This window comes from Dendropsophus ebraccatus, chromosome 12 (assembly GCF_027789765.1).
Source record: "Dendropsophus ebraccatus isolate aDenEbr1 chromosome 12, aDenEbr1.pat, whole genome shotgun sequence".
Taxonomy (NCBI): Eukaryota; Metazoa; Chordata; class Amphibia; order Anura; family Hylidae; genus Dendropsophus; species Dendropsophus ebraccatus.
Genome location: NC_091465.1, coordinates 46,601,786 through 46,627,369, shown reverse-complemented (window position 1 = coordinate 46,627,369; position 25,584 = coordinate 46,601,786). Strand labels below are relative to the sequence as shown.

The window sequence follows — 25,584 nt, the reverse complement described above, 5'->3', positions numbered from 1 at the left end:
TGCTCTTTGTTGCAACCTCTGTCTGTGACAAGTTCTGTCCAGACCAGGAAATCTTACGCTTATACATCTTGGTTTATGGTATACGACTGTGTTTCTCAACTCCAGTCCTTAAGGCCCAACAAGTCATGTTTTGAGGATTTTCTTAGTATTTCACAGGTGATATAATTATAGTGCGTGCATCAGGTATCACCATAGTTGTCCTTTGTATGGGATTGCCTTAAATCCTGACCTGGTGAGGGGCCTAGAGGACTGGAGTTAAGAAACACTGGTATGCAGTATACATCGGCAAAATGTATATGTGAATGGACAGGCCCCATGAGTTCAATGTCTGAATGTAGAAGAACTTCACACAAATCAAAACATGTATATATTCAAGGAATGATCCAAACACAGGCTCGGACTGGCCCACAGGGGAGCAGGGGAATCCCCCGGTGGGCCCTACCCTATGGTGGGCCCCCAAACAGGAGGTGGGTCTCCCTGTATGGCAGCTCCAGGAAGGATGACATATAATCATCCAACACTGCTGCACATGCCTTTCACCTGGTCACTTACTGCCTCTCATCATCATCATTATCATCATAAGCTTTACAGCAATCGAGCAGCTTTATCAATCTTCCAGAGACAAAACACGATCTGATTCGCCTATAGCAACCAATCACAGCTCACCTCTCATATCTTAACAAGCTCTTATAAATTAAACCTGAGCTTTGATTGGTTGCTATGGGCAAGTTAGACTAAGTTGTGCATGGCAACCAATCACAGTTCAGCTTTTATTTTACCAGAGTAATTTGAGAAACAAAAGCTGAGCTGTGATTGGTTGCTATGAGAAACATCAAACCATGTTCTTAGTGTGGCCTAACCATAAGCTGTTTGCTTGGTCACATGTGTTTAGTGACCTCTGCAGTAATGCCAGTAAGCACATTGCCAGCCATTAATGGGTTAATGCTTCAGATGTCTTTGCCTGCAGTAACCATGGCAACCGTGCACTGTGATGACAAGCGCTTATGTCATAAAGAAGGTTCCATAAAGCAATGCACCGCGCCCTGATCAGTGCCATCTTGGATGCGCCAGAGGACCTTGAGCTTGACTAATTTATTGCCCCCCCCCCACCCTTGATGTAATTTGGAGGTTCGAGCAGGGGAAAAGGGGTGGTCTGCTTTAGACTACCCCTTCATCGAGTCTACATCTTCTTGAGAAGTGGACCTGGATCTGTAAGAGAGAAGATATACATCCGCCAGCCATCAATAAGGTGACAGGTATTGCAGCCATATTTCTCTCCCATCCAGTTTATTATAATATGGTATTACCCTCTATGCCCAGGGGAGGGGCAACTCTCCAGCCATGGCTCCCTTGAGGTTTCCCCCACAGGGGTTTTTTCCTCGCCTGAGTGCTGGAGGGTGACTCTTCGTGAGTCGGGGGTCTGCCATTTTCAGTGTCATGTAATTTTAAATAAAATTTGAAGCCTTTGACACCTGATTACAATGTGTTGTGTCTTTATTTTGCGTTCTTTGGTGTAACTTATTATGCTTGGGAGTAGGGGATCCATCACATATTGCAAAATCATAAAGCTGGACATCTGCCTGCTACACAGATCTATCACCTGTACAATGTACACAAGTAGGATGGAGCAGTGGATAGTAGAACTCCTGCATGTATGTGCGTACCCCTGGACTAAAAAGGGACACAAATCTTGAAAAAAACACACATCTCAAGGATTATACCTATATCTGCGCTTGCCAAAAGGTTTGACAACAGGGTCACACTAATCATAGCATAACATAGAAACATGGACACCACCATAAATATACATCATATATATGTTGCAGCGAAATGATAAAATCAGGGATTTTATAAAATCCCTAAGGATTTGATGCACGTATTGTGTGTGTGTGTGTGTGTGTGTGTGTACTATATATGCATATAGGTGAGGTGCATTTCTTTATATCTGTGTATGATGTGCGTATATATTGTGCATACTTATATGTAATATGTATGTTCACGTTATGTTCACTGATTTGTAACTCCCCCTCCCATACCTAAACCTGCTGGGGACTAAGCGTCCAAGTGTCATTTAAAAAGGGAAAAACCTCTTTGACTCTTTCTACCATAGAATAAAAAAAAAATTTATGCAATAGAAGCACAGACAAATATATTTAAGGTACCATGTGTCTTCTTGATGTAACAGCATCTAACAGTGTCAGCAGTTTGGAACACGAATTACAGCTGACAGATTCCCTAAAGGAGAAGTCTTGTGAAACTAAATGTCAGGCAAGGCAGTAGGGTGTGTGAAGATAATAAAGAAGGTATACTTACCAGTCCCTGTGCCCCCATAGCACTGCTCTCGGGTCTCTCTTACAGCTGCCAGAAGTAATTTTCGCCCGGGTTCAGTGTACATCTCAGCCCTGGCTCCTCCAGCTGTAATGTTACGGAGCGGCTAATGGATTGCCTGCTCAGCCAGTCAGTGACTGCAGCGGTGTCCTGTCCCAGTCACTGATTGTGTGGATGAGCCATCAGCCAAATATGTGGCGTTGCAGCTGGAGGAGCTGAAGGAGCTGAATGTCGTTAAGGAAGCGCTATGAGGGCATGGGGTCAGGTAAGTATACTTTCGTTATTATGTTCCCGCGCCCCTCTGGCTGCCTCAGATTTGTTAGTTTCATGACACTTCTACTTTCAAGAAAATTAAGTGGCACACTATACTGTTTGCATAGAGTGACTGACAAGTTACTAGCAGTGAGCTAGTATCGCTAGTCACATACACAGCGCTGTGCAAAGCTGCTATAGTAATGTGAAAGGTTTGGTGCTGGTTATATCTGGTATATTGAATTCCCTGGTGGGCCCAAGGTACCCCAGTCCGACACTGAAATTGAAATCAATAAGGCCTGTGCCACCAACTGCTCATATAGGTATCACATTTTGACAGTTTGCTGATGTTCACAAGCCTCCAATGGCACAAATGTTATATGAATGAGCTATAACTAAAAAAAAAAAACAACCTTCTGCTTAGTGATTGTGAACTCACTAGGTATATATTCAGTGAAGATCTTAAAGGGGTATTCCGGGGAAAAGTAGGAGATCGCGGGGAGTCCGACCCCTGAAACCCCCCAGCAACCTCCATATCGGACCCCACCGGCCCTGTAATGAATAGAGCCCTGGGTGCTGCATAGGAATGAATAGAGCTGCAGGTCACGTGCCAACCCCGGGCTCTATTCATTACAAAGCTGGTGGGGTCCGATACGGAGATCGCTGGGGGGGTTGAGGAGTTGGAGTCAACTTTACCTCGGAATTCCCTCTTTAATGGAATCCTGTTATATTGACCAAGTTCACACTATGCATGCTGTTTTTCTGCCCCATCATAAAAGTAGAAAAATGGAAGTTAAAGGGTTATTCCAGCAAATGATCTTTTTAGTTTTCTTTCAGAAAGTTACTTAACTTTGAAATACTACGTTAATAAAGAACATTTCATTCTTTTTCACATCCACTGGTAGCAGCAAGGGGTGACACGGCCCCAATGGTTGTGTTCGGAACTGCAGGGCTACACAAGCCCTGGTCTAGACCCAATCACATATTACTGCTGCTTGCAGTGTTACCGATATGTTACCCTTATGTATATTAACATTGCACTCTGTGAGGCTGTGTCAGTACTGCTGCAGCCACAGCACAGTAATGCAGAGGGAACCCGGATCACTGCCAATCACCATACAGACTGCCATGGCTGCAGTTATATGTCACTGTGCTGGGACCAGGGCTTGTTCAGCCCTGCAGCTATAACGTACGACAAAAAACGCAGTGTGTACCCCTGCCAGCATTTACAAGTATGCACTATGACTATAAGCGCTGACATGAACCGGAAGTGTTTCTCTTCACCCTGTAGGTCGCTTGCCCTGACCGTATCTCCCCGCCCCTCTGCCAGTACATCGGTTCTCTAGCGCCATGTTTTAAACTGGCATACAGCCGGCAATAGGGCACGTTCACGTCCGCCATCTTGTTTTCAAAGAGAGGCTGATGTCAACTTCCGGTTTGTAATCTGACCTGTATCCGTGGTCGTTGGCGAAATATAATATAAATATATGTATAGACATCCATATTTCTATTACGTCCGATAAACTTACGGAGAATATGGAGGCGCTCGGCGAGAATGATAACGATAAGGCGGCCACTATGGAGCATGTTCATCCTTCCACCCCTAAGCCCAGCTGTCTGCTCCATCAGGTACCGCACTCCACAGACTCTACAGCTCCCAACTCCTGTCACTGTGTGCACTGTGTGTGTCTGTCACATTGATGGCTTACGGCTGTGTTGTTTATTGTGTGTGTGTGTGTGTATATATATATATATATATATATATATATATATATATATATATAATAGATTAAGGGAAAGATCTATTTGATATTCACATAAATCTGCAGGATGAAGTTACAGTAAGGAAATGCACAATGTTATTTACTTCTATTGGACAGATAGATGTATTTGTACAATATTTACACACAATTATACTTTATACAAAACTGTCTAAAGAAAATAACTGTTTTTATAGCAACCAGTCATAAAGCTTTTCTGGAATCTGACTGGTTTAAATACATAAATATTATTATTAGTTGCAATGGGTAACATGGCTAACTTTACTGTAAGGAGATGTTCACATTAGCTTAAATCAGTCTCCATATCCCATAGAGTTTTAATGAGGAACGTTAAAAAAACAAACCACAAACAAACACATTCTGTGGGGAAGTCAGTGGGGGCTTTAGGGCACGGCCCCCGACACAGACAGAGTGGATTATGTGTGTATGCACATCTACTATTGGGCTACCAAGTATGTCATTGTATCCCTATACACAAAAACACAGAAAAGTGCAACAGCTCACCGCAACAGCAAGATACAGACCCACCATAGACATGAAAATAATTAAAAGCAGCCCCCCCAACTGCCCAAATAAATTCCCACAAAAATAATGAGTCTCTTGGTTACTATTTGCAAACAGCGTAAACTGCCTCACCACGATAAGGTGGACTCATATCGAGGCAGACCCTACACTGTATGTACACTATGGCCTCTCCATGGCGTATAATACGCCTATGCTCTGGGCATGCAAGATCCGTCTAATACCTGCAAAAATAATTGCATCACCTGGGTGAGACAGGTGGAGTGCACGACCAAATAGAGGCAGCCACTCCCCCAACTGGAAAACAGAAAAAAAAAGGAAAAAATTTTTGCTATTTCAGCCATGGCAACGTGCTCCTGCCTAGTGTGAACAGTGTTCTAGGAGAGCTGACCAATTTTTTTCCTTTTTTTTTCTGTTTTCCAGTTGGGGGAGTGGCTGCCTCTATTTGGTCGTGCACTCCACCTGTCTCACCCAGGTGATGCAATTATTTTTGCAGGTATTAGACGGATCTTGCATGCCCAGAGCATAGGCGTATTATACGCCATGGAGAGGCCATAGTGTACATACAGTGTAGGGTCTGCCTCGATATGAGTCCACCTTATCGTGGTGAGGCAGTTTACGCTGTTTGCAAATAGTAACCAAGAGACTCATTGTATCCCTATGGTCATGTTCATTGCACAGCACCATATACAGGATCATGAATATGCAAAAAAAGAGCCCGTGGAACACAGGAGTAGCCAGATATCTCTCCAGGAAGGACCCAGCCAAGGGGTGGCTCCTGTAGGGAAACCACCATAATAATTGGCCCTATAAGTCATTTTAGTGACAAGGGAAGAACCAAGGCCAGGTATCCATCCACAGACAGCTGTTTGGGGCTGTTGCCCCTCATCAGTGTGGAGCAGGATTCTGGCTAGGTGGGAGCAATGGTTTGAAGAGAGGAGAAATCTCAGTCTTTCCTTTATGGCCTGTTCTCGGTTTATAGTCTGTTTCTGGCATTGGCCTCAAAAGTCTGTCAGATAAATCTGTCAGATATTTGTGTAAACGCACCCTATCACTATGCCTACTTTGTGCCAAGCGCCTAGGTCTGCAGATTGATTTGCTATTTTTACTCTGTGATCCGTGAAAAAGGTTCATAATTGCTTCCATGGTGCATCCGTATCCGCAAAAATGGTTAAACTGGTAAAACTGGTTAAAGAAAATGTATATTTAACTTGTTTGCTTAGATTTTATCTGTGTTTTTCACACATATTTTACAGATCCGTGTTTTACAGATGTAACATCGATGAAAAACACGGATCCCTTAAAGATCTATTGGCTCATCAAGATCAGCACTTGGACATGTCCTGTCTTTTCACAGAATGGATTGCTGATATGAATGTGTAATGGAGTGTTTACACAGACAGATTATCTGACAGATTCTTGAAGCCAAAGCCAGGTACAGATTATAAACAGGGAACAGGTCATAAAGGAAAGACTGAGATTTCCCTTCTTTTTAAGTCCATTTCTGGCTTTGTCTTTAAAAAAATCTGCCAGATCTGTCTGTGTTAGGGTCCATTTACACAGAAAGATTATCTGCCAAAGATTTGAAGCCAAAGCCAGGAATGGGTTTGAAAAGAGGGGAAATCTCAGGCTTTCCTTTATGACCTGATCTCTGTTTATAGTCTGTTTCTGGCTTTGGCTTCAAATCTTTGGCAGATAATCTGTCAGATAATCTTTCTGTGTAAATGGACCCTAAAGCACCATAATAGAAATCAATGGGGGTAAATTGATTTGTGATTGCAGAGAGACAATTGTGATGTGAATGTGCCCTTATACTACTGATATGTCACACTAAAGATCTGTATAATTCTTTTATTCACTTTCTTCTTTTTTGTTTCCATCAGGACATTGCAATGTCTAGCATTTCTCCTGCTGAATATGACCTGGAGCAGCATGTGGTGGTAGACAGACCTGCACCAAAGAAAAAGACCTGCAAGAGAAAAAAGGATGCGATTGGTAACCGAAAGAGGGCGATTTTCTGCTCTCAGGTTCAGAAAGAAGTAGGTAAGAGCTGTGTATTGATTGTTTAGTAACTATACATTGATATAATTACCGATTGAACATTTTAATGAATAAATCTACTAGAAAGCCAGTTTCAGGTATCCGGACCCCCTGTAATTCCGCTATTCTGAGTGTAGATCACCAGAGGGTTCTGTGGGGATATAAGCTTGGTTTAGTAGAACCACAGGAGACAGAAATGTTGCATCCATAATCTGGACTCTGTAATGCGCAGGAGTACAGTCATTTATTACCAGCTGAATGAATTTAGTGGATCTGTCACATAGCGCCATCTACAGGCAGTATATTATAGAGCAAGAATAGCTGAACAGGTTGATAGTGGGAAAGAGTCCTTACAACTTGCAATTCATTGATTCTCTTCCATGTTTAGGGTATGTTCACACTGAGGAATAGGTGAGTATTTAGCGAGGAATTGAAGAGGAAAGTTTTCTGCTTGAAATTTCTCGCCTATTCATCTCTGGCAGAATGGCCCGTTAACACTGAGCAAGAACGTCAGAATTCTGCGGCGGATCTCTCAGCCGCACTCAGTGTCCTGCTTTGAGTGAAGGAGAGGGCGAGATGGGATTCCTCTAGCGGAATCCGCCCAAAGAGTTGTCATGTCAATTCTTCAGGCGTAATGGCGTAATTTTCAGAGTGGAAAATCCACTGTTTGAACAACAGTGCGGAAATCCTATGAAAATCAGTGGGACAATACTAAGTTCGTATTTTACGGGCGGAATTTGAAGCTGAATCCACTGCAAATTTGCTGCATATTTCTCAGTGTGAACATACCCTAACATTCTCCATGGTTGACAGCTAGCTATGTATGTATAGAAATGGCTCAGAGAAGAAAGCCAGGTTTATATATATATATGATCCACTTTAAAGGGAACACAATTGTGCTGACATGGCTCCCAGCTGCATCTTGCAGATCTAGGATGCAGCTCTCCTAGCATACGAGTAGCGGCTGCCGGGGGAACTTTATACCAGGGAAAAAAAGTGTTTTACTGTGGGGTGTGAGGCCGGGACAGGGGTGGCAACTAGTCATCTGGGTGGAGAACCACCCGTGATTAGTGACAGCTCTCTGTCTGTGCGCTCAGTGCAGGGATGATTGACAGGCAGAGAGACCCATTAGTGGTATAAAGTTCCCCCAGCAGATCCTACAGATCTGATTGCTTCCCTTTAATATGAATGTCAACCTTTAAAGGGGTTATCCAGCGCTACAAAACATGGCCACTTTCTTCCAGAGACAGCACCACTCTTGTCTCCAGTTTGGGTGGGTTTTGCTGCTCAGTTCTATTGAGTTGTGTTGTTTCTGAAAGAAAGTGGCCAAGTTTTTGTATCTCTGGATAACCCCTTTAAACTTAATTCAAGAGGAGCAAAATATCCTCTAGAATAGTTATTTATGAAGAACACTTAAATTGCAAACATGGACATATCATGTATAAACTCTGCCTTCTCACCCCTCCTGCTTTAGCTGAGGTTCAGTCCAGCATTGGTGACTTGGTTCTGGCTGCAGAGTTGATGGAGAAAGCAAATGAGGCAAAAATCCAAGATCTGGGTGATAGGAATAAATATATTTTTCATGACCACGGAGATTACTGTGTACCCAATGACCCTGAGCTTCTGAAACAGATGGTGAGAGAACTGAAGAAGACCACTCACCAGCAGAGCCAGATACTACAATCATTGCAAGAAGCGCTGTACAACAAAGAAATGCAGTGTCAGCAACTCCAGGTAATTCCAAGACACTCGTATAATTTCCAGGCAACTAATAGCATTGATCTGAAACATTGCTTATAGATTAACCCTCTCCTGCCGCTGCACAGTAAATTAATGTCGCTGCAGCGACGTTAATTTACTGCAGAGAATGACACAGGCATAGGAGCTACGCCTGTGTCATCCGCGGCAGGTCCCAGGTATCAGTGATAGCCGGGGACCTGGCGGAACTATAACCCCATAGATACTGTGGTCAGCAAGACCGCAGTATCTATAGGGCTCGAGAGAGACAATTCTCCCTCTACAGAGGGAGAATTGTCTCTCCGGTGTCCATCGGGGCTCTGCGAACTGATTGCAGAGCCCCGATGGTAGCCATAGAAACCTGAGGCTTCTGGTTTCTAGCTACGGAGGCCGGTGGGGGGGAGGGAGGGAAGGCAGGTCACGCTCCAGGCGCGCGGCTGGGCGCTCTGCCCCCTCCCCCTGTGAAAAGATTATGACAGTGACGGCACAGCGGAGAGGGGGCAGACATAGGGACATCAGCTATGGGATCATTATGATCCCATAAGCTGATGTCAAATCACGACCTGGGCATTGAGGCATCAATGATCCCAGGTCGTAAAATGGTTAAAGGGTCCCTGTCATAAAGAAAAAGACAAAACTTTTGACTTGTCAAAAGTTTTTAATGGTCAGGGTCTGGGTGCTGAGACCTCTACCAACCCCTTTAAATGACACGCAACCTTCCCAATCACTTTTTAACAAATACTCTTTGAGGTAAAGATGTCGTCGTCATCTGTTCCAGATTTCAATGGTGGGTGATAACTTTGCATTATAGTCACATTTGGACTTCAGAAATCTTTCATTTTTGGGCCATGTTCACATGGCGTATGAGACCGGCTGTTCTGTGACCTGGCCGTGTGACAGAAGGGCCGGTGTCACAGAAGATCATCCTAGCCGGTACTGCAGATGAACTTCATTCTGTTGAATTGGGATGCGGGAGCACCCGTGTGTGCCCGCATCCCTATTCACCGACGCACACAATGGAGCGTGGGGCCGGAGCAGCATGCTCCATTGTGTGAACTCATGTCTTTGCAGCCGCTGTTCAATAAATAGCGGCCGCACAAAACTGAAATGTCAGTTTTTCGTGCGGCCGGTTGGAATCCTGGCTGGAGCGCAACTATGTGTATATGCTCCGCCCGGGATTCCATTTATTCACATACAACGTACCTTCTGCATAAATCACAGCCGTTGTTTCAAATTGCAACAACGGTCGTGATTTATGCAGAAGATATATTGTGTGAACATGGCCTTAGGCTGTGCTTCCACATTTGCAATCTGAGCACAGGCAAAGCCATGCCCCTATTTTTTAACCAAAAAACGCATGATGATGCCGGTAAGACAGCTGCTATTGGTTAAGAAATAAGGGCTTAGTGTCAGACATGTTTGTGATGCATTTGAATTAGCTTAAAGTGTACCTGTCATTTTCTGGGTTTTTTTGCAGAAATCAATAGTCCAGGCGATTTTAAGAAACTCTGTAATTGGGTTTATTAGGCAAATATGCCATTATCTGCATTTAAAAAGACTTTCCCCGGGTCCCCCCCCCTCCTCTTTTCCATTCACTGCAAATAAACCAGGAAATTGTGTCTTGTTACATCAGCCCCTGTCTGTTCTATGGAGAGGGGGAGGAGGGGGGAGGAGGAAGGAGGGCGATTACTCACCAGCTGAGAGCAAAGAACAAAGGATTACACAGCCAGGTGATGTAGCTGTAAATTAACTCTTTGTTGTCCTGTTTTGGTGCCTCATCTCCTTCCACCCCTCCCCTCTCCATAGACAATCATGAAGACGGGGGAAGAGCTTCAAACTGCTTTTTCATTATAAAAATGCATTTTTCGGCTAATAAACCCAATTGCAAAGTTTTCTAAAATCACCTGTACTATTGATTTCTGCAAAAAAAAAAAAATGTAAACGACAGTGACACTTTAATTCACATAGGAAGAAGGCTCTCTGCTGCCACCTATAGGATTTCAGTAGGTCACTGCAGTAGTGTTTTGTCCCATTAACGTGATATCGGAGTTACATTAGCTTCATGCACCTTTGTTCACAGACCACATAATGAGCTACTTTTGACATGTCAGGAGATAAAGCTGCACATACCCTTTAAGCTTACTTGCAGATCATGCATTTGCTGTGTTTGTTATCTAATTGTTTTTCCAACATTAAAGGAGAAGTGGGAGAATGAGAAGTGGCTGCTGCTTTCTGATATGGGCCAGCAGATTACTCAACTGGAATCGGAGGTACGGAACTTAACTTGTGAGAAGGAGATTCTGGAAAAGAAGAACAAAGACTTGCAGGACCAGCTGGAGAGAAGCTCTGGTACAGTTCTGTATTTGGGTCAGCAAGTGAAGCATCAAGAGCACAACAGGGAGGATTCCACCTTCTGTATGAACAGCATTAAAAGGGAAAGCAAATGGGTGCGCTTCTATACAGGCTTTGATAGCTACGAGCATCTCGTGGACTTCCTTGGCTTTCTTACAGCGGACCAAAAACTATGTACTGGCAGAATTCGGAAAAAAACAGAGGTGGGCCCTCAGAGTGCCCTAACCTTAGAAGATCAGCTCCTCCTTGTGCTCACGAGATTGCGCTTAGGCTTACTGCTTCAGGATTTAGCATTCAGATTTAGAGTATCAGAATCCACTGTCTCTCGGTACTGGTTAAACTGGACAGAACTTTTACATGCACGTCTCACCCAGGTAAGCAACAAGAATGTATTTCATTTGCGGGAGGAATTCTGGCGTGAGGATGGTTTGCAGCTGAATCTTCATTGACAACTGGAAATGTAGAGGTTAAAGGGGTTGTCCAAGACAAAACAATTATCAGCCTATCCACAGGATGAGGATAGTTGATCACCCAACACCACCCAGAATCTGTTTGGTGGCAAAAATACTGTGTGGAAACATAGCCTAAGGGTTTATGCAAATTGTCACTGGAAACTATATTGCCTCTCCAATATATGCTTGGGCGGATTCCGCTATCTGCCCAAAGAATTGTTGGTTGCCAAGTCTAGTCAATTCTTTGGGTGGATGACTGAATCCGCCCAAGCATATAATAGAACTGCCAGAGAGGGAATCGGGAGCGCACGGGGACGAGCACCGGATTCCGCACAAGTTTTCCCTTTAATCCCCCGCAGCGTACATTACCTGCTCGGCGCTGTGGCTGCATGTGAGGCTCCTGGCTCCAGTCAGTTCCGCTCAGCCAATCTGTGCACGGCCCTGGAGCAGTCACTGATTGGCTGAGCGGGACCCAGGGAGCCTCACATGCTGCGGGGGGTTAAAGGGGCCGGGTTACATACTCGCAGCTAAATGAAAATTCCGCTGCGGGTATGTAACACCATTGAAGTGACAGTACCAGGATTCGCAGTGCATTTTGTTGCAAACTCGCAGCGTGAAATCCGCTGTGAATCCTGTACATGTGAAGGTACCATAAAATGATATTCCACCCAAAAACTAAAAAAATGAAATGCTTACTAGTTTTTTCTAAATGCTGGTCTATATCCAACATGGTGCCAACAGGGAAACTACATTTCCTATCGTGTCATGTGCTTCTCCCTGATTGGTCCATTCACAAGTCTGCACCCTTAGCTTTCCTAGCTTAGGTTCTGCAACAGCTGGGAATACCGCTATACATCTATAAGGAGAGATAGTAAAGCCCAGCACAGATTACATACAGAACCACTGCCACGTTTCAAAGTAAATCATAGCTGGGGTGCCTGTCACTTTGAAAACTGACTTTATACAGAATGATTACTTTGTACAGTTCTGAGGATCTCAGCCAGTCCGCAGTATATCACAACAGCAGCTGATCCTATTGATCCATCTATATGGCTTTTATCAGAGCTCCAACAAAGTGCCATCCAGCTGTCCTAAAGCCCTGAATGGCAACCATGCCAGATCATGCACAGTAGTATGGTATAACCAGACAGCTGCACAAGAGCCAGGCTCTGGGGATGATGGGTGGTGTGGTTGTCACCCAGCTATCTGTGTAGTGCAGAAGCTTACTGACACAGCACTGTCTGTTGTAACACCCAGACATAGGGAGAAGCGGTAAGTAGCGTTACACAGCTTCTCCCTATGTCTGGGTGTTACAACATACACAGTGCTGTGTCAGCGAGCTACTGCACTACAGACAGCTGGGTGACAACCACAGGACCCACCATCCGCAGAGCCTACTAGGCATCATCTTGCAGGGTCACCATTCAGAGCTGTAGGAAAGCTGTCTGTCCAGTGACAGCATCAGTAGGTGGCTAGCCCAACCCACTAAGGAGACACAATCCAGGTCCAGAAAGGTGGGGGCCAGGAGCAGGGAGCAAGATGAAGAGGATTCAGTTTAGCAGTTTTTCTGCATCCAGAGGGGTCAAGCCCACATAAAAGGGTGGGTGATTTATTCATGTGAACATTTGGGGTTGAATACCCCTTTTAACCCCTTCTACAATGGGCTAGATTAAATCTTCAAAGTTTAAGAAAAAAAGTATATATGTTTTTTTAATTACAGATCCCCATCCTGTACAGTGCCAGATACCTAGAAATTTTTGAGCCAAAGAGAACTGTGCAATATCAAGGCCTTACTTGTACAATCATGGACTGTACAGACCTATTTTTTGAAGTACAAGCCAAGGACCGTGCTAAACCTGCTCCCACCCATCCTTCCCGAAATCATTATCTAAGACGAGGTTATGCCATTGCCTCTTCTAACGGCTTCATCACTTTTTCATCTAGTTTACCATTTGGAATAGCTACTAAAGTAATGGACGGCCAGCCACAAGAGGAGCTATACGCAGAGATAAGTCCACAGTTACAGCTACCGCCTTTTATGCAGAACGTTCCTGCCCAGCTGTCCGAGCAGCAGAAAGAGATGAGCAGACAGGTTTTAAGTATCTTAAGTGTCATAGGCAAAGCTCTTAACTTTCGATTTTTAAAGTGTGTATATCCACAGAATATGGAAGCACAAGTAGACAGAGCCTGGACAATCTGCTGCTACTTGGCATGTTTACTTCATGACCCTATGGGATTATCCTAAAAAAAATTCTGTTCTAAATACAGGTTTTTAAGGGCTTAAGCTATTGCATTGCACAGAATAACCTTGGATGTTTATTTAACGGAGCACTCTCTTTACTGTATTCTGCTACATTTACAGGTTAACCATTTTTCCATGTTAAGTTGTCAGTATGTAATCCATGGGGGTCCTACAAAGTAACACACAGAGCATGGAGTGTACGGCCACATCCCAGCTCATTCCACTGATCAGTCAGGGTCTGAAGATGCAGAGGAAAAAGTTTCACATGTCAAAAGCTTTAATGGTTCATTGTTCTTCAGTTGTTGACTACAGGAGTAGAGCTTAAATCAAAAGGATTCAGCCATGTGTCTGCGTAATTATATAGATTTACACCAAAACAAGGTTTGGCAGGGCATAGGAAACTGGACCACTTATATGAAAAGATTGGAAGCTGCCTATCAAAATGCCCAAAAGGTTAAAGTGAACATACCATCAGGTACATCGCTTTGGGTTTTATACCTTGAGGGTAAATTGACACAGGCGGATCCACCGGGAGTCTAACGCACAAAATCCGCAACACACATAAGTGTATTGCGGATCCGCCCGTGTGAATTTACCCTAAAGGGGTTATCCAGCGCTACAAAAGCATGGCCACTTTTCCCCCTCTCGTCTCCAGTGAGTGGTGTTTCAAACTCAGTTGCAAAACCACACCTGAACTGGAGATAAGAGGGGGGAAAAGTAGCCATGTTTTTGTAGCCCTGGATTACCCCTTTAAACAATCACCGCTGGTGCAGGGATGCTTTTTTGTAGCACCAGCCCGCCTCTATGCACCAGAGGCAGGCCCGTTGGCCTCCAGTGTAATGATCTCCCCCGACCTTTGAGATGCAACTCCATTAGATTCAACGGAGCCGAAGAGTCAGTGGAGAGGGGGTTTTGTCACACTCAGGGCCAACGGACCAACCACAAGTGCTCCCGAGAAGACCGGCATAGTGTGCGGGAACTGGGTGGCAGGTAAAAAAAAAAAAAAAAAAAAAAAAAAAAATCTCATCCATTCAGCGGGTATAAGACCCAAAAGGGATTGACCTGATAATGTATTCATGAAGACTTATCAAGGATTAGAAAAACAGAATTTGTCCAAGAAACAGCACAACACTTGTCCTTAGTTTGTGGGTTGTATTAGAATTTGGCCCAGATAACCCCCTTTAACCACACAGTCTTTTTTACTGATTCAGGTCACAGGATTAGAAGATTGGGTCTCCTATGCCTGTAAGGGCCCATTTACACAGATTATCTGACAGATTATCTGCCAAAGATTTGAAGCCAAAGCCAGGGATGAATTTGAGAAGGAGGAGGAATCTCAGGCTTTCCTTTATGAACTGTTCCCTGTTTATATAGTCTGTTTCTGGCTTTGGCTTCAAATCTTTGGCAGATAGTCAGATAATCTTTCTGTGTCAATGGACCCTAATGGTGTGTTTACACAGACAGATTTATCTGACAGATCTTTGAAGCCAAAGCCAGGAACAGACGTTAAAAAGGGATCAGGTCATAAAGGAAAGACTGGGATCTATCCTCTTTTCAAATCCATTCCTGGCTTTGGCTTCCAAAATCTCTCAGAAATCTTTCTGTGTAAACGCACCATTACCTGCATCAATAAAGTAGTCTTTGGTTGAAATGGGGGTCTGTAATGAGTCACTACATGATTTGCTGGCTGTTGTGAGCACTGGCTGGTATAACACATGACTTCACATTAATGTATTATATAAGCCACATTTCCTAGTAACAGGATTATGAACATTCCCCACTGTTACAATAGAGCAATACAATGGCACATTTTATTACGTTTGCGTTACTGATAGCAATTTCAAGACCATTCCTTACTTTTAGAAAGTTGTGTATGAAATAAAAGTGAAAAAAAAGTTGTTTGGAAAGACGTAACATCTTTATTGTGTACAAAGCATGGACAGTGAGTTTAGTTCTTGTAGCCTCTGCTTGCTCTGCGTCCTCTGGCACGCTCAAACTTTCTACCCTTGGAACGAACGTAGGGTCTAGAAGAAAGGGGAAAAAATAAGTAATAAACAGATACTCTGTCACAATAGAAACAGACATACCATGACATACCCCACCCCCAAATAAAGAAATCTCAGATAAAAGACTAAGTATGTTTAAAGTAGCCATTCAGTTAAAAGGCTTTTGTGACCTTGATGGCCTATCCTTACCAAAACCTGGCATCCCTGCCCATCAGCTGTTTGCCAAAGCTGCAGAGTCTGCATATACAATAGAAAGACAAAAGTAGGCAGTTCTGTATATTGTGCAGAGGACATGCTGGGGTACTGCAACTCACTTCAATGGAAGCTGAGCTGAAGTAACAGAGCATGGCCACTACCCAATATACAGTGCTGTCTACTTTTACCTCTGTAAACTGTATATGCAAACAGCAGATCAGTGGGGGGTGCTGGGTGTCTGACCCAGACTCATCAGATCCTGAGGACAGATCATAAACATCCCAACAAATCTTTGACCTCTGGATTGTTTGGAATCATACTTGACTGAGCAGCTTTTAAGCTAGCTTCACATGTACCAGATTACCCGCTGCAAGTTTGAAGTGAAATCCGCTGTGGATCCATGTAGTTACATTCCGCAGCGGAATTTTCATTCCACTGCGGATATGCAAGCCGGCCCCTTTAACCCTCTGCAGCCCCCGGCCCGGAGCATACATTACCTGCTTGGCGCCGCAGCTGTGTATGAGGCTCCCAGCTCCCGTCGGTCCCCATCAGCCAATCAGTGCTGCTGTGCAGGTGATGTATGCTCCGGGCCAGGGGGTTAAAGGGGCCGGGTCACATACTGGCAGCGGAATGAAAATTCTGCCGCAGGTATGTGACCCATTCAGCTTCACACTACCAGGATCCGCAGTGGATTTCGCTGCAAACTCACAGCGTGAAATCCAATGTAGATCCGGTACGTGTGAAGCTACCCTAAATGACTGTGGTACTGTTAATAAAATTACAGACTACTAATGTTAAGCGGATCTGTCAGAATGTTTAGCCAGCGATTTCCAGGAGTCCCTAGGGCAGCATCCAATCATGCAGGGAATCAAATGCAGAGCGTTTAGGTTCTGCAAAGTTATCCAAACCTGAACATTTTGACAGATCTGCCAAACACTACAGACTACCTGTGCAGTCAGCCGGTTTACACAAAGAAATTATACATGACATAGGTTAGTCCACTTACTTGGTGTGACTGTGTGGGGTTCCAGGAGCCTTTCCAAAATGTCTGTACACCTCACGACCCTTACGTGGACCTAACAGAGAAAAAGATGTTTAGCATCTACACATTTTAACATTACCATTGGATGTAGAAACATAAGAGATTGACTGTAAAAAGACTACATGGTGCATCTAGTCTGCCCTATTTTCTATTATTTTTATCGTAGGGTCGATGTGTTTCTCCCATGTCACATTTACTGTTTCAACTACTACTGTTTCATCATTACAAGGTGTGTTTAATACAATGGGAGAACAAATCTAAAATCTAGCCGTAGACAGGTATTTCAAAACTGCAAGACATTTCCCATTCAAATGAGTAACTAGCTGCTTTTATGGGAAGACCACAAGTGGCACCATATACAGCATAAAGAGTTTGCTGTGGACTCACCATGGATGTGACCCCTGTCAGCTGAAGGTATAAAATCTGCCACAAAATGTGACAGATGGGATTTTGAAATCCATACTGCATGTCAACTTTAAAATAGGAAAGTGATGCAGCATGTAGGCCATGTGCTACGATTTAGCCTGCCACTGATTTTACCAGCACTGAAAGGATAAGCCGCCTGTGAATTTATCCGTAACAGGGGATGCCTTCCCCTTCTTCAAATGCCATTTAAGGCATATGTACTTTAGCAGATCTGCCCGAATAGACTCAGACATGATAGATGCAAGTGATCAGTTGGATTGCTTTTAAATGATACTCAGTACATTTAACTACGGATGTGCAAATAGATCTGACATGGACTTGTACACCTGCTCATAAGACCAAGAAATATCAGATACCTGACAGGAGAACAGTGTTCTGGCCTTTAGGAGTTGCAAGAGCCAGTTGGTCGAAAGTCAGGATTTGGCCTCCAGATTTCAGGATTCTTCTCCGAGCTTCAGTGGACACTCTAAGTGCACAAACCTAGACAGAATAAAACAGAAAAACTTAGCAATGGTGTCACAAGACTGCATAATGTAAACACTTTTTCCAAAAATCTTTTAAGTATGTCACATTTTAAGGGGAATCTATCAGTAAGCTAGATAATCTTAACCTGCTGATAAGATTTCTATTACGATGTATAATAAAGCCACAGCGCACCAATAGTTACACTCAGCCTCCCTGCCCTATTAGAACCTACTGACTCCAACAGCGCTATATTCATTCATGATTTTACATAAAGTTAAAAGGATATTGCAGGATTCTTTGTTAACCCTTAGGGGACACAGTTTATTTTTGCGCTCTTTTTTTCCTTCATGTAGATAAGACCATAGCACTTGCATTTTTCCACCTAGAGACCCAGATGAGCCCTTATTTTTTGCGCCACTATTTGTACTTTGCAATGGCAGATGTAATTTTTGCCTAAAATATGCCGTGAAACCAGAAAAAAAAAAAAATTGTGTGGTAAAACTGGGAGGGGGGGGGGGGGGGGGGAACTGACTTGTTATACATGTTCCTCAAGTTGTTACGATTACAACAATATGTAACTTGTATAAATTTTATTTGATGGGTTTAAAAAAAAAACCTTGATTGCGCATATGCGGCTTTGATTGCTTTTTATTACAATTTTTCGAGATTTGATGTGACCAAAAATGCACAATTTTGCACATTAGAATTTTTTTGTGCTTACCCCATTTACCATGCGAGATTGGGAATGTGAAACCAAACATGTTTATTAATTTTTTATTTTATTTTTTTTACTTATAAAAAAATGGGGAAAGGGGGTGATTCTGTACTGATAATTTTTTTTTTTACACACACATTAGAAGTCCCCCTAGGGTTAGGGTTATTCCCCCTAGGGGACTTCTAGTATGATTGCTCTGATCTCTCATTGAGATCTATGCAGTTCTGGTCTCTATTGCTTTTGGCTGCTGCAGCCGAAAGCAATAGAGTGCCAAGCCGGGATCAGCCCAATTACGGCGCAGACCCCGGACGGTTTTAGATGCGGGGACCACCACATTTCAAGATCCATAGGGTTTTTATCTTGTGTGACGGAGCTGGTTTGGGGCTAATTTTTTGCAGGAAGATGTAGTTTTTATTCGTATCAAGTTTTACATATATCATGTTTGGATCTCTTTTCTTAGACTGATTGATAAAATACAGCAGTTCTGGTGCCTTTTTATTAATTTTACAGCGTGCATATACAGCTTGTGCTATAAATATGGTTTTATAGCTTAGTTACTGACGTGACGACAAAACCTATACGTTTGCTATGAGTTTCACGTAACATTTTATTATATATGGGGAATATAATGCATTTGGGGAGGGCGTTTTTTTTTATTTTTATACTAGAGTACATTACTGTACACTAGTGTATTACTAATCAGTGATCTGCTGATCACCGATACAATACACTGCACTATTACTGTCGCGCAGTGTATGGTCTATGTCGTCAATGAGCTGTGTGGAGGAATATACATGGTAATCCCTGGGGCTTTCAAAGGGCTACCATAGACTATCGTTAGCCCGGACTTCACCGTGGGACCTCTGATCATGTGAGTATACCAGCGCACGTGACTGGAACCAATTACATGCTGCTATCATGGCATTTAACGGGTTAAACAACCCGGAGCTGAGGATTCTCTGCTCTGGGTAGTTACAGGGGGAGATCAGCTGTCATACTGATGATGTAAGTCTGTAATGGTCCTTTTACACTGAACAATCTAATTCAAACGATAATCATAAGTGTAAACGCAGCGAACGATCAAACGACGAGCGAGAAATCGTTCATTTTGATCTTTCAACATGTTCTCAAATTATCGTTGGTCGTTCACAAAAAATTTGCAGATCGTTCCATGTAAACAGTCTTTTAACGATTTCACCTATGTGTGAGATAGGCTTAAGCGATCGCAAAACAATTTTTCTGTACGATATATCGTTCCATCTAAACGCCGATTGTTATAAAAAAAACACATCGTTCATTCAAAATTGTTAATCGTGCGATCGGGCGAATTATTGCTCCGTGTAAAAGTACCATAAGTCTATGGAGTGTCTTTCTTACACAGCGGTCTTCTCCCCACTCGTTCTAACCATCGGTACGCGTCTGACCACTCAGACCTAGACTGATGAAAACTTTTGACATGTTTCTATGACACATTCGCAAAATTACAGTGACACTTTAAACGTTCACCAAACGATCACTTTAATAAACCAATAATCACAGCAAATATATCAGAACAGTTTGCAGTTTCCAGTGTTCTGAAGGAAGGTGCAGGTACAGCTCACGATGGGCAGGTTGCTGACCTCTAGGAAATTTGTACATTTTATGGTAAAATAAAAGGCATCTGTGCAAAGTACTATTGGTCCTGGAAAAACAATGCCCCATTTTGTACATGGAAAAATAAGTTATGGCTTTTTTGCTATTCTTTAAGGTGTTCCTCCCCTTTTTAGTTAAATGGTGGGACCATTTAGCAAACTCGCCTCCTTCTCCTGAAATGTTGTTCCTTCCCTACCATTGTTGACAGCTTCTTGTCCAGGGTTTTGACACTGCTCTAAATGCAGAGATAGATGGAATGTGGATGTATGGAGATACAGGCCCAGATTTATCAAAGGGTAAAAATGGTGTAAACTGCCCATAGCAGCCAATCACAGCACAGCTTTCATTTTACCGGAGATGAAAGTTGAGCTGTAATTGGTTGCTATGAGCAGTTTACACCACTTACCCCCTCTTGATAAATCTGGGCCATAGTGTATGTATACAACACAACACTGCTTTTAAAGAAGAGAGGTGGACAGTAACGTAGACCATAAGCGGTCAACAACGGGGGGGAAAGGAGCAGCATATCAGGGAGAGGAGGCAAGTTTGTTAAATTAGTGTATTCGCAAAAATATTACACGTAAAGGGGTATTCCGGAGAAGAGTAGGAGATCGCGGGGTGGGTCTGACCCCAGTACCTCCCAGCGATCTGTTTCGGGTCCCTCCGACTCAATTCTAAATAGCTCTATTCATTCCTGTGGAGTAAAGGAAAGAGCAGAGTACAGCCATCTGTTGGGGCGGCTTGATGAGTGGAGCACTGATCAAATGAAGCGCTTCGCTTCATTAAGAAGAGCGATTCGCTCATCATTATATACCACAGAAGTTTGCATTGGATGAGTGTCAACCCAGCCTAAGTTACACACAATAGTAGTTCATACCTTCAGTTTGGGGATATTCTGAATCCTGACATCATCGGTGATGCTTCCTACCACCACAGCAGTTTTGGTTTCACGTCCAGGAAGCTTCATCTTGCGAATCTGTTAATAAAGAATGAAATTCATGAAGCAGACTAAAAACACAACTCAATCCCCAAAGTCCTTCACCACTTATCTATGCGTTATTAATCAGTGTTTGTGTCATTAGTTTTCACAAAGTGGCTCCTAGTTTTGGTTCCTGGAGAGGAATCTGCTACTTCCTGTGTTATGGACAATTATTTTGGAGCACTGCACAAATATCAGACTTTGTACACCGGTTTTCCAGTAAAAGCATTTCTACTGTCCCCCTATAACTTAACAGTCATCAACGTCGATCTTTGAGACCTTCAGTGATAAATATAAAGCTGCCACCGAGCAGATTCAGTGCGGCAGTCTTTTTTTCATGCAGGGCAGAGACACCAGAGTGTAATGCCATATCATAATATAGTATCACTTTGAGATGGTAACACCTCTTTAACAAGAGAAAACTGCACCCAAACTTGTAACTAATTTTAGTAAACAAGAGAACACACAATGGTTAATAAAATGCACGCACCCAGGAAAAACCTGGCCGCAAGAACACCATGAACAATGACTGATATAAAATAGAACAGATGGTAAATATAGTAAATAGGCACCGATCTTGTATAGCCATTACACTGCATAAGTGTGGGATGGGGAGGGTGTCTGTGTGGCCCTTTACTGCAATCCGTTGTCAGCTGCACATTCCCTACAACAGGAAAGTCTGACCAACGGCCGATGATTTCTTGACATGTAAAAATGAGATCAGCTGCGCATTTGCTCGTTCGTTGCCAGTTTGCTGGCTCTATTACAGAGGGCGATATTGGCAGATAGTTGTCTCATGTAAAAGTGCCCTTACTGACACCTGCCATTCAGACTGGTACGTTATGACATGATCCTGGCCACAGTCATGTTATTCACAGAGGCATCATGCCAAGCAATGTGATTTCACTACTGCCATGTAACGCACTAGCACAAGACAGCAGTGAAAAGGTAATCAGTGTATACAGGGAAGCCTGCGATTTAAGCAGGCACCAATTTATTTAAGCTGTATACCTAATACCCACCCAATCCCTCAAACATGCACACTGCAACTTGCCAAGTATTAATGTTTCCAGCCATAAGGAGAAGGAAAATGTCACAATCTAACATATAGAAGTTTCATACGCTCAGTTCTTGCTTTGTGACTGCCCCTTCATATAACCTGTACAGCTCACATTACTCCATGCACATCCACTAACCAGGAAAATATTAGCTGATAATTATGACTATATCACGACTAGATGACCCAATAGCTGGGCAGCACTGAACCAAAGACAATCTACAAACCAGTGAAGGGACTATTCACTCACCAAGCGGGACAGAGAGAGGGGTGGCCTGTTGGTCCGGCTCATGAACAGACGCTTGAGGACCACTCTATTGAAGTTGGAGTGGGTACGACGGGCCAAGAAGCGGTAAAGCTGAAAAGTAAAAACAAAGCAACTTGTTATTTTTCCATACAGCGGAACGATTGGAGATTAGCCACACAATAGACAGTACTGACCTTAACCAAAAGCCTCAGGTAGATATCCTGACTTTTGGGCTCCTTTCGCCGCACCTTGCGGTCCTTGTTGTGGCGGATATCTACTCCCTAAAACAAAAACATATGTTAAATTACATATGAGTACACAGCCTATACACTAATATGCGGTACCGGTAGATACAGCTGCCCCACACTGCTCTCAAATAGTATATGCTGTATAATGAGAGACAGCTCTGTGACTACAGACGATTGCTACTTGCAGATGAAGCTGCCTGTGCGGGTGCTGGTGTCCATACAAGTAAGCACCAAATGCAGCAAGGTAGAGGAAACTCCAGCACTCACCGCTCTTCATTGAAAGGCATCCATCTTCATTTGCAGAGCAGGAAGGGGATGGAATGGGGAGCAGGAGGCGTCTCCTGAGCTATAACTATACCCTTCTACCTGGAGTGCCAATGATCTAAGGAGGAGGAGGCCTGGAGTGCTGCTGAATGCTGATCTAACAGGGGCCATGACCGAGAGCTGGAGTGACATGAAGGGTCCATTTACACAAAAAGATTATCTGCCAAAGATTTGAAGCCAAAGCCAGAAACAGACTAAACAGATCAGATCATAAAGGAAAGCCTGAGATTTCTCCTCTTAAATCCATTCCTGGCTTTGGCTTCAAATCTTTGGCGGATAATCTTTCAGTGTAAATGGACCCCAAGTCTAAAAACAGGCCATGGTGGAGGCCTGGAGTGACACTGACCTAGATGGGCCATGGTGTAGGCCTGGAGTGACTGTAAGGGCCACTTGAGGTTTAGAATGCTGTGGAGCTAAGGGGTGCCATAGCTGTGGGCTGAAGTGCTGCTGTTCTAAGAGGGTGCCATGGCTGAGGTGCTGTGGGTTGGGGTGCCGCTGCTCTAAGAAGGGACCATGACTGGGCTGCTGTTGCTCTTAGGTGGTGCTGTGGGTTGGGGGGCTACTGCTCTAAGAGGGTGTCATGGCTGTGAGCTGGGGTGCTACTGTTCTAAGAGGGTGTCATGGCTGTGAGCTGGGGTGCTACTGTTCTAAGAGGGTGTCATGGCTGTGAGCTGGGGTGCTACTGTTCTAAGAGGGTGTCATGGCTGAGGTGTTGTGGGTTGGGGTGCTGCTGCTCTAGGAAGGTACCATGGCTGGGCTGCTGTGCTATTGCTCTAAGAGGGTGCCATGGCTGTGAGCTTGGGTACTACTGTTCTAAGAGGGTGCTGTGGTTTAGGGTGTTGTAGCTCTAAGGGGAGCCATGGCTGTGAGTTGGGGCACTGCTGCTTTACCAGGGTGTCGTGGCTGGGGTGCTGCCGCTCCTCTAAGAGGGTGTCGTGGCTGGGGTGCTGCCGCTCCTCTAAGAGGGTGTCGTGGCTGGGGTGCTGCCGCTCCTCTAAGAGGGTGTCGTGGCTGGGGTGCTGCCGCTCCTCTAAGAGGGTGTCGTGGCTGGGGTGCTGCTGCTCCTCTAAGAGGGTGTCGTGGCTGGGGTGCTGCTGCTCCTCTAAGAGGGTGTCGTGGCTGGGGTGCTGCTGCTCCTCTAAGAGGGTGTCGTGGCTGGGGTGCTGCTGCTCCTCTAAGAGGGTGTCGTGGCTGGGGTGCTGCTGCTCCTCTAAGAGGGTGTCGTGGCTGGGGTGCTGCTGCTCCTCTAAGAGGGTGTCGTGGCTGGGGTGCTGCTGCTCCTCTAAGAGGGTGTCGTGGCTGGGGTGCTGCTGCTCCTCTAAGAGGGTGTCGTGGCTGGGGTGCTGCTGCTCCTCTAAGAGGGTGTCGTGGCTGGGGTGCTGCTGCTCCTCTAAGAGGGTGTCGTGGCTGGGGTGCTGCTGCTCCTCTAAGAGGGTGTCGTGGCTGGGGTGCTGCTGCTCCTCTAAGAGGGTGTCGTGGCTGGGGTGCTGCTGCTCCTCTAAGAGGGTGTCGTGGCTGGGGTGCTGCTGCTGCTCTAAGAGGGTGTCGTGGCTGGGGTGCTGCTGCTCCTCTAAGAGGGTGTCGTGGCTGGGGTGCTGCTGCTCCTCTAAGAGGGTGTCATGACAACATTTCATTCCCATTGAGTGACCAGAAGCCACCAATAGGATGACATGTCAGGATGAGACCTGCCATTACTGCACACATCCCATAGCAGAGCTGGCAGCCAGTCACACTATGCTCAGTGCTGTATGGTGGTCAGTAGGAGCTCTGCAGAGTCCAGGCAGAGACTGAGGAGCCACATGACAAACTCCGCTCTGCTGCCCCGGTAAGTGTGCACTGCCCAGCAGCCTCCGGTACCAGCACATCCCGGAGCCGTGCACGTAACATCAGATACCAGTGCGGCAGAGGGAGGACATGGGCACTGTACACAGCCGGTGCCCTCAGCACACCGCACCCCGGGCTGTACACAGGAGAAGCGGCCACCACACGGTACCCTGCCAGGCCCTGCATAGAGCTGCACAGCCACACAGACCGGCGGCGGTTGCGCCACACAACCTTCACTATACAAATGCCCGCCTCACACTCCCGTATAATACAGGTCCAGGCCGGAGGCCAGCAGTAAGATGGAGCCCCCAGCGTCTGAATAACCAGGGATACCGGCAATAAGGGGCGAGATGGAAGCAGATTCTAATCAAACCCGGGTTCTCACCATGATGGCGGCTGTAGCAGCAGCGGCTTCTCGGGGAGAAAAGGAAGGAGGAGGCGAGCCGCGGGGGCTTATGGGAAGTCACAGAGGCAGGAACTTGTCAGCGCGAGAAGAGGCCGTTCTGTCTTCAACGCTCTATGGTTGGAGGACTAAACAAGTTTCTTGTACGCGATGTAACTGTCGCCATGGTTACCGAGCAGCCGTGACTGTTGTGACTGATAAATATGTAGAAATCACACAAAATACTGTATGGAAAAGTGATTTCAGGTCCTCAGTATACAGATTCAACCATGTTATGGAAACCACTGGCGCCTTATTGTGACATAACGTCATAAT

The 25,584-nt window shown here is 44.7% G+C and overlaps 3 protein-coding genes across 5 annotated transcripts in view; 1 reads left to right on the top strand and 2 right to left on the bottom strand.

Annotated features, from left to right (window-relative positions):
* Positions 1 to 4,133, bottom strand: part of LOC138769783 (sulfotransferase 2B1-like) — a 46,741-nt gene extending 42,608 nt beyond the window's left edge. The window contains exon 1 of one of the 2 annotated variants that reach the window (XM_069948467.1): positions 4,110 to 4,133. The gene's annotated coding sequence lies outside the window, so the exon portion shown is untranslated. Of the gene's footprint in view, positions 1 to 552; positions 631 to 4,109 lie in introns of those variants that run through there. The other variant, XM_069948466.1, reaches the window with a different exon arrangement.
* Positions 3,966 to 14,026, top strand: LOC138769782 (uncharacterized). 2 transcript variants are annotated; one of them, XM_069948465.1, is made up of 5 exons: positions 3,966 to 4,209; positions 6,767 to 6,926; positions 8,398 to 8,657; positions 10,862 to 11,386; positions 13,185 to 14,026. In XM_069948465.1, the coding sequence occupies exons 1-5, from the start codon at positions 4,117 to 4,119 to the stop codon at positions 13,707 to 13,709; spliced, it is 1,563 nt and encodes a 520-aa protein (XP_069804566.1). In that variant the 5' UTR covers positions 3,966 to 4,116; the 3' UTR covers positions 13,710 to 14,026. The 2 variants fall into 2 exon arrangements, with proteins under 2 accessions (XP_069804566.1, XP_069804565.1); XM_069948464.1 differs by having other exon boundaries at positions 10,859 to 11,386.
* A 1,576-nt stretch (positions 14,027 to 15,602) lies between these two features.
* RPL18 (ribosomal protein L18) lies at positions 15,603 to 25,360 on the bottom strand. The gene is made up of 7 exons (XM_069948470.1): positions 25,252 to 25,360; positions 22,665 to 22,751; positions 22,474 to 22,581; positions 21,065 to 21,163; positions 17,732 to 17,855; positions 16,914 to 16,983; positions 15,603 to 15,730 (listed from the first exon to the last, which is right to left on the bottom strand). Exons 1-7 carry the CDS (start codon positions 25,252 to 25,254, stop codon positions 15,655 to 15,657), a joined length of 567 nt encoding a protein of 188 aa, XP_069804571.1. The 5' UTR covers positions 25,255 to 25,360; the 3' UTR covers positions 15,603 to 15,654.
* Between the last annotated feature and the right edge of the window lie 224 nt (positions 25,361 to 25,584).

Excerpts from the sequence above, each read along its gene's own strand:
- LOC138769782 (XM_069948464.1), top strand. The coding sequence starts at position 4,117 with ATGGAGGCGCTCGGCGAGAATGATAACGATAAGGCGGCCACTATGGAG. Across the intron at positions 4,210-6,766 it reads CCAGCTGTCTGCTCCATCAG|GACATTGCAATGTCTAGCAT; the intron begins GTACCGCACTCC and ends TGTTTCCATCAG. Across the intron at positions 6,927-8,397 it reads TCAGGTTCAGAAAGAAGTAG|CTGAGGTTCAGTCCAGCATT; the intron begins GTAAGAGCTGTG and ends CTCCTGCTTTAG.
- RPL18 (XM_069948470.1), bottom strand. Across the intron at positions 17,856-21,064 it reads AGAATATCCCCAAACTGAAG|GTTTGTGCACTTAGAGTGTC; the intron begins GTATGAACTACT and ends TATTCTGTCTAG. Across the intron at positions 15,731-16,913 it reads ACCCCACACAGTCACACCAA|ACCCTACGTTCGTTCCAAGG; the intron begins GTAAGTGGACTA and ends CCTTTCTTCTAG.